Raw genomic sequence first — 12,263 nt, 5'->3', positions numbered from 1 at the left:
AATAAGCAAAAACTAAATTAAATTATTACAACCCTCTGCAGAACATGTAAACTTTTACATTATTTTCCTGTTTTCCTCTTAAGTTTTTCATTTTATGGGGTTAACTTAAGACTTCAGATTTGAAGTTTGTAAATAGGTTAAGCCCTGCTCTTTAAGATAAACAAAGCTACTTAAAAACAAAACTGGAAATTCTGTATTACTCATTATGAGTAGGAGCAACAATATGAACCTACTCAGTGCACAGTCTCACCTGATCCAAGCTTCCTCTTCCTCAACCTTGGCCAAGAACTGCTGATAGGTGAGTGACTCATCCAGTTTCTGACCTCGAGTGGCTGCCATCTGTTTCAGCTCTGCCCATGCCTGGTTCAGAAGTTTCAGGCGCTGAATAAAGAAATAACCTCCATGACACATACGAAAATAATGAATAATAATTCATCATTCTTGATGTCTTTACGATTATCTGAACCAAGAAGTTGAAGATTATATCTTGCACTTGCAATCTACCACATATAAGAACAAAGTTTTACAAGCAAAAGTCTGATCCATTATTTACAACGCATCTGCTGTAAAGTAAATAAACTTAACAAGCCTACTACTTTTTTCAACACCTCAAGAAACAATGGCAAAATTATATCTCTCCTAAATTTCGTTAAATGAAGATTATATTTGAATCCAACCTGTTCAATTTCTGGAACACCAAGATTGGAGACATCCATCAGCTTCTCTGCTGCCTCTTGTACAGCCTGGATAGCTGGCTCATGTGATGCCAATTCAGTCTCGAGTCGTTTATGTTTTTTCTTTAGGTTCTGAACACCTGTCAGATCTCGTCCATAGTCATCAGAACCCACCAATAATTTCTTTTCTCTGAAAAAGTGTTATATTTTCTGTGATATATTTTGTTATAGCTACTGAGAAAAGGAACCACAGTATCCACTGGATAGGAGGATGATGGGCCCCAAAGTCAGTCTGGAAACAGAAGCTAGAAGATAAATCCTTTGCCCCCTGCCAGGAATCTAACCATGGTTGTCCAGTCTGTAGTCAGACACTATACTGACTGAGCTACTCCAGCTCCTATTCTACACTGACCTTTGTTTAAGAACAATGAACAAAGTTGCATATGACTTCCCGGTCTTAATGACCAGTTTACGTATATATTTGCAAATAGTAATGTAATACAAAGTTCAGTACAGTCCCTAACATATATATCGGCATGTCTTATAGATGGACATTTATACTTTTCTAGGGTCTTTTAAATTGAGAGATCTACTTTTTTCTAGGGTCTCTAAGTTGTGGGATCTATACTTTTCTGGGGCCTTTAAGTTGTGGGCAATAAATTCTATACCAATCTAAAATCAAAAACAACCACTGTTGTATTCTTACTTGATCCATGACTCCTCATCAGCAATGTCACGGAAGAACTGATGCAGAGTATTAGCTTCATTCAGTCTTGCCTGACGGTGAGCTGCCAAATTCTTAATTCTTTCATATCGTTCATTGATTGACTGGCGCTTCTCTTGAATGCTTGCAGTATCAAACTGACCACTCTCAATCAGTGAATCTGCTTGAGCATTCATATCTGACAAAACAATAAAAAATACAATCACAAAATAAAGCTATTACTTTGAAATACGTTAAACACCCAAATTTTGAAACTGCCACAAGTATTACTATGCCAAATATTTATAATAAAGATTAGATGCGAACGGACTGCAGTACCTTTGATGCGATCATCATGGGCTTGGATGTCTGCCTCAACCAGTTGATGTTTCTTGATAAGATTCTGCACTGATGCAAGGTCTTTACCAGAATCTTCAGATGTGAGAAGGGACTCAACTTCTCCCAACCAGAAGTCCAAATCCTTAACTGCAGCTATATAAGTACGTTGTTTGTTTGCTTCCTTCAGCTTAACAGTCTTCTCAGTTGTCTTCTGAGTGAGGTACTCCCACTGGTCAGCAATTGATGCAAGTCGCGCCTACAGCAATTAAAATTACATCCTGCAAGCTTTACATATTATTCAAAGAGAATCCTACAATTGCAGGTTACTTATGAAAGTTTCCATTCTGGAGGAAACAACAAAGCTCTCCTTTATATTCATGTCATAATGACGATATTAAAGTTATGAACACAAGTAAACAAAACAGACAATATCACACACTACATACAAAAATGTGATTTTCAGCTCCAAATGAAACTGAAGAAATGAAACAGGACAAAAAGATACCTGAATTTAAACTGTTAATAAAATTAACATAATTTTCACCGTAGAATTCAAACCTTAAGAATTCAGTTACTTCAGGGCCCTCAGCATTCACAGTTTCCTTTACACAGAAATTCAGTCATTATGAATGCACTAAATACAAAGCTTCTTTGAATTTACATCCTTTGCCAACTGGAAGAAATCTATGAAATTTCCATATGAAAATATGGAAACAGCCTGAAATATCCACTACATGAGACTGGATTAATGGACAGAAAAATTCTCAATACTTCTACAGGGAATAAACCCCAACTATTCAGTCCACAGTTACTTCACTAATACCACATCTGAGATAACAGAAGGAGTTAGGAATAGGGGATATTTCATTTAGCAAAGAAAGATACATTGTACACAGGAGGAGAAAAAGAGGGAAAAAGAAAAAACTGTTTCCTATATAAGTTATTTCACACCAGTGCAGGTAACTGCAAAGGGACATTACAACATATAAAAATATATTTATACACTGCAAGCTAACCTGAACTGCCTCCTCAGAACCTGCACACTGATGCTTATCAATCAGGTTTTGGCCCATAGCTAGCACACTCTGAATTCTATCCGCATTAGCTGCTAGCTCAGCTTCAAAGGCTTGATGTTTCTGGTGTTTGGATTGAATATTTGCTGGATCCTTGTAGCTCTCCTCAGTTGCTAACTGCAATTTCTCTGCAATCCAATTCTCCATCTCATCTGCATCTCGGCTGAAAATATTTTTAGGGGGAAAAAGAAACTCTTTTACTAAACAGTTGTAGGTGGTATAAACTGCCCTGACTACCACACACACACAATATTTTATATTACTAAGAATCTACCCTCATGTGTGACACAAAATGATTGCACTACTTGTCGATTTACATTTCTTATTCAGTTTTTATTAGAATTGTTACCACAAATTGTTCTGATGATATGCAGATATACTGTACAAACAGTGAATGCCAGGACCAATTGTGGCAGGATTTAAATGCACTGCATAAAAAAATTTGGAAAGCCTAAGCGATTTAAAAATGTACATGATAAAAGTTAAACATACCTGAATTGCTGAAGAGTCTGTGACTCACCAAGGCGAGAACGCTTCTCTATTAGTGCCTCCTTCAAGTGGCGCCATCTGTCCAATACCTGGCGTCGCTTTTCATCAATTGGTTGTGATGCATAATGTTCTGCTGCTATTAGCTGGTCAGACAGTGTTTGTAGAGCTGCGATTTTCTCTTCCTGGAAACCAAACCTACTGTAAATTCTACATCCTGTACCAAAACGTGCAATACAAAAATAAACATTTAAATCTTATTATGAACTATATAAAAGAGTACAATAAAATCCTCTCGGGCTATCAGTCGTGTCAAGTGGTTAAAACATGAAGAAACTGACGTTTCAAGGTCCATCACCGAAGTTCAGTACCCTGAGGACGAGGTCAGTGATGGACCTCGAAACATCGGTTTCTTCATGTTTTAACCAATTGACATTGCTGATAGCCCAAGAGGATTTTATTGTACACAGTCGCCGTGAAAGCTCAAGATTATACATAAACAAATGAGATTAAAGATGAAAGGCATTAATAAATAAAAGTGTTATATCTTTTGGAAGGATAGCTGCCTATCCTTTGTGATGCCTACCACAGCAAACTGTAATAAACTGAAATGACAATGCCCACGAAATAAAATGTAGTGATTTTCTGGACTCAGTACTAAATGGTGTAGCAAAGTGTTAACTGGCACCAATTCTGACTTTCATGTTCAGCTTTTCTGCCAGTGCTAAACAAAGGAAAACTGTACTTTGTAGGGACCTCTGAATGGCCAAAAAGGCCTGAGTCCTACCTACATGGAGGGAGAAAAAAAGTAGCAGCAGCAAACTTATAAAATGTAACACCCACATCAAAAATTTAATTGTTAAGGTTTCCCCTGCATTTATATAAATGCAATACAACTTATTATATAAATTCAAATAAAATAATAATGATAACTTACAGCCTTAATCACCAAATGCATTTTTCACCTTGGCACGAAGGTGTGGAAGTTAACGAGAATCTTTTAAAATGTCTTCTGCCATCTGTTAAGTGTTTTTTTAACAGAAGACATTGTATGTTGTTATGTTCCTGATATATGCAACTCACATGGGCATTGATGGCTTTGTCAAAGTCTTCATGCTTCTTGATAAGTGCCTCAACGTTATCCCCTTTAGAGTCCACTTCTTCAGCCTGCAGAAAAGCTTCACGGGCTGACATCCAGTTTTCTGCCTGCTCACAATCTCTGTAGAAGAGCTGCAACTCCAGACATTGGTCAAGCTGCATACGACGAGCAATCCAGGCCCTGAATTTTTAATAAATGCATGTACTCAATAACAACTAAGATTTAACAAAATAAACATACAACTTCAAGTAGTCGATGTTGTTCCGGGTTGTGATTCAATGTGGACTCAGGAAATTACAAACATTACAAACCAGCATACCGTCTCTGTAAGTAGGAAAGATGAAGAGAGCACATTTTTCTGTAATAACAACACTGATATGAGAACCTCAAAACTCTCAGCAGCTAATTAATGTTGGTATTCTGGGTTATAAACCTGCAGTCCTGAAGATGGAGACAATGTTTTTCCCCCCCCCAAAACAATGGAATTACCTTCAGGTACACAAGGCATTACAACCCAGAAGACCAACATCAAACCTCTTCACCACCATGAGAACCTTAAATCTTATGTAGCTTACTTTTCAAGTTCCTGTCGTGCTTCAGTCATACTCTCCAACTTTTCTTGGATCTCAACACTGGCATAATGACCAGACTGCAAGAGCTGTTGGCCAAAAAGTTCAAAAGCTTGGAATGTCCCAGCACGTGCATCAATTTCAGTGCGATGTTCCTATAAAAAAAAGGGATAGGTTTGAATGGAAAGTTAATTGGCTACAACAAAAAATACAAATTAATTGTAAATTATTCACTTCAAACCTTCAAAAAGCTGGGACATACATATGGCACATTCACCTACGCTACAACGGTCACTTTAGTTACATCAGGTAATAAATGTGGTATGTGTGTTATTCTACAAACAACGTCAGGCAGTATTGTACATTGCATCTGGAAATATGAAAGGAATAATGCTATGTATTCACTTTTCTTAATAACATCTTCCGTTCCTTTATCTCAGAAAATCCAGAATATGGCTCAGCAATAAATCTGTAATTTCAGACTTGGGACTGAGGAAATAAGTTTCCAACATGAACAAACAAAACAACACTTCAGCCCTGAAGATGGAGGTAATAGGATCCTATGAAACAATGGGATATACCTGCTAGCCCACATGGTGTTACAACCCAGAAAACCAAACATCAACATCTTCATTGCCATAAGAACCTCAAATCTCAAATTTCAAACATAGGGTTGCAAAACTGTTTCATAAACAAAAGAATGCAATGTATTCAAATTACACCAACAGCAGCAGTCTAACTCAATTCCCAATAAAAATTAAATAGCAAGGCTATAAGTTTTCATTTTTTGACTACACACTGACTGTTAGTATCTGTTAATTCAAGTAACAATAAAACATAAATGGGCAAACATGATCTGGAGCAAGTAATGTCTATTATTAAACATGCTTTGAATGGACTGTAACATTTGTTGGGTATTGTATATTTTTGGGTAAGGTTTTTATCCTAATTTTGTTAAAACTGCATTCAAAACATCACACAATGCCAACTGGTCACTGCACACTAGACAAGCAGTGTACCTGTGGAACCCCATAGTGGGCATCTATCTCTGCTCGGTGGTTCTATAAGAAAAAAACATAAAGTCACCATTCTACACATCCACTGGGCACATAAATAAAAAAAATCACTGCTTTTTAAACAATATTTCAATACATCACAGCAAAAAAATTAAACATTTGAAAATTGTTGAGAAATTACCTTGCAAGTGATGCAGAAAAGAATACGTTTGAAACAGTGAACATAAACAACAAGCAGTATTCATATCTGACCTATTTTAACTTAAAGATTTCATTGCTTCATAGTTTTGTAATATATAAAAAGTTCCTTTCTGTATTGGTTGAGTAACAAGATAGTGAAGTGTTCATATCATACATTCTACTTTAGATCATGTATAAGACATGGACCACAGGTAAGCCTGAAGTTTAAGATATTAATAATTGAATACGATTTTACACAAATAAATTCACATTATATCCCACTATCCACAAACTCTTCTACCCACTACATCTCTGCATCTACTGTTGTCAATAAACTATCTTTATTTAATACATTCACTGTGACATCTTATTACAGCAAGAAGTAAAATGATTCCTATATCTGTAACAAAGACCATAAACTTCCAAAATGTTTCCTTCATGTATCCACAAAAATTCACAAATAACTTCTTTTGAAAAGTTCACATTAATCATACATACTTTACATGTCCCCCAATACTCATTCTAGACATCAAAAAAGATTCCTAAAAAAACTCCTACTGAACAAAAATCTTGGGTAGATAATTCAGCGGGACCAGTTTCAAGATTTTCAAAAGGGCAGAATCTGAACTCTAAAAAAATACCTGATTTTAAATGTGATGAACAAAAACTGTAATTTTTTAGAAATATAAAATTTCTGCAAGTGAACGAATGTATCCACAAGTTTTGAGAGTACTTGGTTTAATGACACAAAATTCTTCTTGCATCATACACGAGATTTGATAAATAAGATTTTATGCAGTAATGGCAACATAATTCCACAGTTTTGTGTGAAACAGTTGTTACAGGATTCAGGATATTCTGTGGTTGCAGTAAGTGTTTTATTGGCAAAGTGATTTGTTTATTTAAAACATGGTCAATATATTGTTAGAACAGAATGAGAATGAGAATGCGAAACTTCATGCTATATTCATGTTATAGTTCAGTGATAAGCAGTGAATAATATTCTACGAGGGTCGCTCATTAAGTAATGCCCCACATTTTTTTCCTCAGAACATATTTATTCAAGATGGCTCAAATTTAGTGACAATATAAATCAATGTTTCCTTTACACATACTATTTTTCCACATAGTCCCCATCAACTTGTACGGTTTTACGCCAGCGTGGAACAAGTGCATGCATGCCTTGCCGGTACCAGCTCTTGTCCTGTGCACGTAGCCATGTCCTCACTGCTTGAATAACGCTCTCGTCATCTTCAAACCTTGTTCCGCGGATAGCATCTTTAAGTGGCCCAAAGAGATGGAGTCGGAGGGTGGATGGGGCAGCACCTTTCAACCAAATTTGGTGATTTCTTCCCGGGTTCTCGGACTTGTGTAAGGGCGTGCATTGTCATGCAGGAGCAAAATTTCTGCTGGATGCTTGTGAGGCCGAACTCGTCGGAAACGCTTCTTGAGGGTTTTCAGGGTCCTGATGTACGCGTCTGAATTGATGGTCGCACCTCTTGGCATCACATCCACAAGAATGACCCCATCACTGTCCCAAAAGACAGTCATCATGACTTTTCCGGCGGAGGGAGTTGTCTTGAATTTCTTCTTTCTCGGTGATTGAGGATGATGCCACTCCATTGACTGCCTTTTTGTCTCTGGCTCAAAGTGGTGTATCCAGGTTTCGTCACCTGTAATGATCCGGGACAGAAAGACCTCTCCCTCAGCATCAAAACGCTCCAACAATTCAGAAGAAATCGTTTTCCTTTGAATCCTGTGGTCTGCTGTGAGACTTCGTGGAACCCATCTTGCGCACACCTTCGAATATGCGAGAGCCTGGATAATTGCAATCACACTTCCATTGCTGACTGAAAGCTGTTGGGCCAATTGTCGAGTTGTGATGCGCCGATCCTCACGAATAATGGCATCCGCGCGGTTCAACATGTCTGGAGTGGTGGCTGTGGCAGGACGCCCAGAGCGCGGCAGATCACGGAGCTCGGTTTCTTCACTTCCTGAAGCTTTAACTCTCTTAGCCCAGCGACCAACGGTGCTCCTATCGACTGCACAGCTTCCATACACAGCACACAAACGTTTATGAATGTTCACCACCGTTTCTTTTTCAGCAACAAGGAATTCAATTACAGCTCGTTGCTTGTAACGAGAGTCGTTCACAGACGCCATTTTAACAGTTCACTACAGCTCCGCTATCGGTTGGAATCATTTGAAACTCCGTACACGAACGCGGGAAACATCAAATCTCAAGCATGTAAAAGTACACATTTCTATCTTCATTATTGGCTGAGAAAAAAAATGTGGGGCATTACTTAATGAGCGACCCTCGTATATTACTCAACATAGCTATCTTCAAATTCCAACATACTCTTTATCCTGTGTTAAAACTCTGTCTTGAAGCTGTTAAATCCAGAATAATGTTCAGTCTGACAAGTGACCAAAAATACCAATACTTAACTTCAGGCTACCAATTCCTAAAACTGTACAAATCAGCCAGGAAGTAAAATTTATATTAAAATCATACAATTTCTGAAGCTTTAATTTATGCAACTTAATGGCATGAGGTGAATGGTGGCAATGAAAATAAAGCAAAACTGGAACTTCACTCTGATTTGGAATACAGAAAACATTGTTTATATTAAATATACTGTTCTGCAACTACCACAACGCATAAAAATTATGAAAATTTGGGAAAAATGTGACACTTCTGCATTCCTCTGATCTGTTGAAGAACATTTATTCCTACTATAATATCCATGTAAAAATATACTTTTGTTACATTTTCTTACATCCTTACCTGATGTCTCTCAAGTAAAGCCTCAGCCCCTGTTACATCATTAGCCAGCTCATCACTAGACACCAGCCCCATCATACTATTGATCCATGACATGAGATCACGGTAGTCACTGAGGAAACGCTGCAGGTCATATGAATCCAGCAACTTCTCCTTACGACTGTTGGCCTTGGCAGTCAATTGTGTCCATTCCTCATTGATCTCCTTCTGTTTAGCATACGTTTGGTCAGAAGTTTCAGGATGTGTCTGCATTAGTCGGTTGGCAGTTTCATCCAACTGTCGAATCTGTCACGCAATAATACAAACTCAGGGTAGTCACATGAATCTTCAATGCTATTGTTCTAACAAATTCTTAATAAGAACAACGTGGGAGACAACTTTGTTACCTTATCTCCCAATGCTGCCAAATCCCTTTCAAGCCCCTCATGCTTGCGCTGCAGAGCTTGAACACTACGCAGGTCCTTGCCGAGGTCATCATTGTTCAAAGCTTCATCCTTCTCCTGAATCCAGTCTTTAGTTTCATCAACATCACGATGGAACCGCTGAACTTCGTGGGCAGAACCCAACTGAGTGGCACGTTCTGACGTAAGCTGCTGCAGTGATGTCCATTTCTGGTTCAGATCCTGAACACAAAATGCATATTCAAGCATATAACAGTTATACAGTGAAACCTCGATGCATCGTTTTCGGCGGGGGTGGGAAAATAAAACGATGGATACGGGAAAACGATAGATGCGGGAAAGCATTAAAAATTTTAAAAAAAACAATGTTTCTCTTTCAAAGTTACTTCTTTTTACCAAAAAAGTCTTTTATGGACAACTGGTTTGTCGAAACTTTACGTTTAGGGCCAAACAGAGCCCTTTCCACGTTCAGAATGTTTTCCTCGTCACGTTCACTAATATTACGCGCATAAAAGAACGACTTCACGTTTGCCAATGCTTCGGCAAAACTCGGCACAGCTTCGGGCTCGCATTCGCCGTCTTCCTCACCACTCCCGCCGGCCTTCGCGGACCATAACAGGAAGAATGGAAATACTATTACTGCCGAACTCAACGAAACGTAGCTGTAGAAGACCCTGAACCATTGGAAACGAGATGAACCAGAAGAATGAAAAGTGTCGCCAGCCTTTCCTTTGTACTTGTAATAAAAGCATTTGTGAAGAAATTCACACTGCACATGCCATCTGGCATCGCTGGAACGAAATATGAGTGCACCCTAAATAAACTCGTAAAATTTCTGACAATGAGCACCGCCATTCGATCCAACTATCACCTCTGCACCTCTGTGCTGGTTGGGCGACATAACAGGTTACCACTACTGTATATTCCAAAAACATTGTGCGTCTTTCGGTATTAATTTATCTCAAAACCCAGCATTTTAAATTCTCAGAAACGATCATTGCGGGAAAATTGTGGGCCGGGACTGAGATTTTTGAACGATCGATGCGATAAAACGATAGTTCGAGGAACGATAGAAGCGGGAAAATGTAACATTATTTTATATGGGATGTATTCGGGACCGAACAAAACGGACGATGCATCCGGGAAAACGATAGTTCCGGGACCGATGGATAGAGGTTTCACTGTACTTGAATCTAAATATGTGGCCAGTTGAATTCAATCCATAAAAAATTAAACATTTCTAGACACTTGTAAATAATGGATCTAGTAGTTACTTAGTGACTTATTGAACAGTACTATACATATGAAGGTGTTATAATTTGAAACACGTTTAACCCCACCATTTCTCAGCACAATCACCAGAATGATTCAAGCATTTGTTCCAGTGATACATCACCTATTTATTCTATTTTTGTGCAGAAATCAAGGCCCGGTGTTTGAACCCAACAATGCACCTCTTCTCTTTCAACTCATTATCACATCATAAGTGTTTTCCTTCAAAGAGCTATTCAGTAGTCTGAAGAGGCGAGGTTGTTAAGCTGATGTTTTGGAATACACGCCAGGTAAGACATTCAATGTTATCTATTAATCCAAGAATTGAAGTGAAAAATGCCCTGTGCATTCAAAAATGCTAGTAACAACACCTTTCTTAGAGTCAACTGTAGAACTAGCATTGCAGATCCATTTCTAGTATCTCTTGTTCAACACTCAAGGCCACCAGTTGCCACATTTACTTGTCTGCAAGAAAACTTCATTCCCAGCAGCAAATTTTAAAGCACTGTTTCACCTTCCTGCAATTTTCCCTTTCTTATGTAGTGCCAATACTTTCCTCTTCCAGTACTTGGCTGAACATATGTGCCATGCATGTCTGTGTTATCAACATGCCACGATAAATGTAACCATTTATAGACATGCTGTGCACTTTTCCATCCTATTTTTGTAAATAATTACAAAGTAGCTTCCAGTAACATCTCACAATCCTATAATACAACTTACTTCTATCTGTGTCTGAATCTTGAGAGCAGCCTCGGTTTGACCAAGACTCATCAGCTGCATAGCAATCTCATTCATTTCAGCAAGGCGAACTTCATTAGCTTTAAGGTCAGCCTGGAAATCATCAAACTTCTTCTGCATCACCTCTACTTGCTCCAAGTCTTCACCCACATCGGCCACCTGAACCTCAGCATAATTCTCCTGAAAAATATACAATGATTATTAAATGGAAGGTAATTATATTCTCATTACAGCTACGTTAATTGGTGTCTACAACCTTACCATGTTGTTTCCCATCACAACATATGAGCTAAATGAATTCAATCCCTATTTCCATCTTATTTATTTTAGATATGTTTTTAATATTATCCTTCCATCTGTGATAAGATTTTCCTAATGGTCTCTTCCTTCCTGGCTTTCTGACCAATGCTCTATATGCAGTACTCATCTCTCCTATTCACGCTGCATGCCTTTGACAACCCAACATTTGGTAATTAGTACAGATTAAGTTCCTCATTATGTAATATTTTCCAGTCTCCTGTTACTTCCTCTCTCTTTGGAAGTGACAATGTTTCACAACCATACTAAACAACAGATAAAATAATTACTTTACCCGTAACATATGAGAAGTATCCAATTCCAAAGTAAAATAAATGGGAGGCAGGGCCTGATTTACCTTATCTTTAATCCATGTGGCAAGCTCTGCAGCTTCACGAACCAGCACATATGCTTTGACAGTCTCGTTGAGCTTGTTCTGCCTCTCTCTGGCAAGGGCCAGCAACTGATCATACTGAGCTTGGATTTGGTTCTGCCTGGCTGCTATAGAGTTCTTGTCAGCCAAGTTCTGTTGTGATGCTGACAGGCCTGCTTCTATCTTCTTCACATATGCAGCAGGTACAAAACCTTGACGATCATTTACTTCAACTTTCCACCAGTCCTGGAA

General features: G+C 38.3%; 1 protein-coding gene across 5 annotated transcripts in view; it reads right to left on the bottom strand.

The window, feature by feature from the left end:
- alpha-Spec (alpha spectrin) overlaps nt 1-12,263 on the bottom strand; it is a 37,968-nt gene that overhangs the window by 10,811 nt on the left and 14,894 nt on the right. For 3 of the 5 annotated variants that reach the window (XM_087340267.1, XM_087340264.1, XM_087340265.1), the window contains exons 19-31: nt 11,997-12,257; nt 11,324-11,521; nt 9,314-9,550; nt 8,931-9,212; nt 5,963-6,004; nt 4,950-5,098; nt 4,359-4,554; nt 3,282-3,460; nt 2,733-2,952; nt 1,717-1,972; nt 1,381-1,576; nt 678-864; nt 251-381 (exon numbers count right to left, since the gene is read on the bottom strand). In XM_087340267.1, coding sequence (XP_087196393.1) covers nt 251-381; nt 678-864; nt 1,381-1,576; nt 1,717-1,972; nt 2,733-2,952; nt 3,282-3,460; nt 4,359-4,554; nt 4,950-5,098; nt 5,963-6,004; nt 8,931-9,212; nt 9,314-9,550; nt 11,324-11,521; nt 11,997-12,257 — 2,534 coding nt within the window. The remainder of the gene's footprint in view (nt 1-250; nt 382-677; nt 865-1,380; nt 1,577-1,716; nt 1,973-2,732; nt 2,953-3,281; nt 3,461-4,358; nt 4,555-4,949; nt 5,099-5,962; nt 6,005-8,930; nt 9,213-9,313; nt 9,551-11,323; nt 11,522-11,996; nt 12,258-12,263) is intronic. The other 2 variants (XM_087340266.1, XM_087340268.1) reach the window with 1 other exon arrangement.

This window comes from Zootermopsis nevadensis, unplaced genomic scaffold, assembly GCF_977971745.1.
Source record: "Zootermopsis nevadensis isolate Lab colony 2312 unplaced genomic scaffold, Znev_1.0 Znev_ptg000061l, whole genome shotgun sequence".
Lineage (NCBI taxonomy): Eukaryota > Metazoa > Arthropoda > Insecta > Blattodea > Termopsidae > Zootermopsis > Zootermopsis nevadensis.
This window is presented reverse-complemented; position numbering and strand designations above follow the sequence as displayed.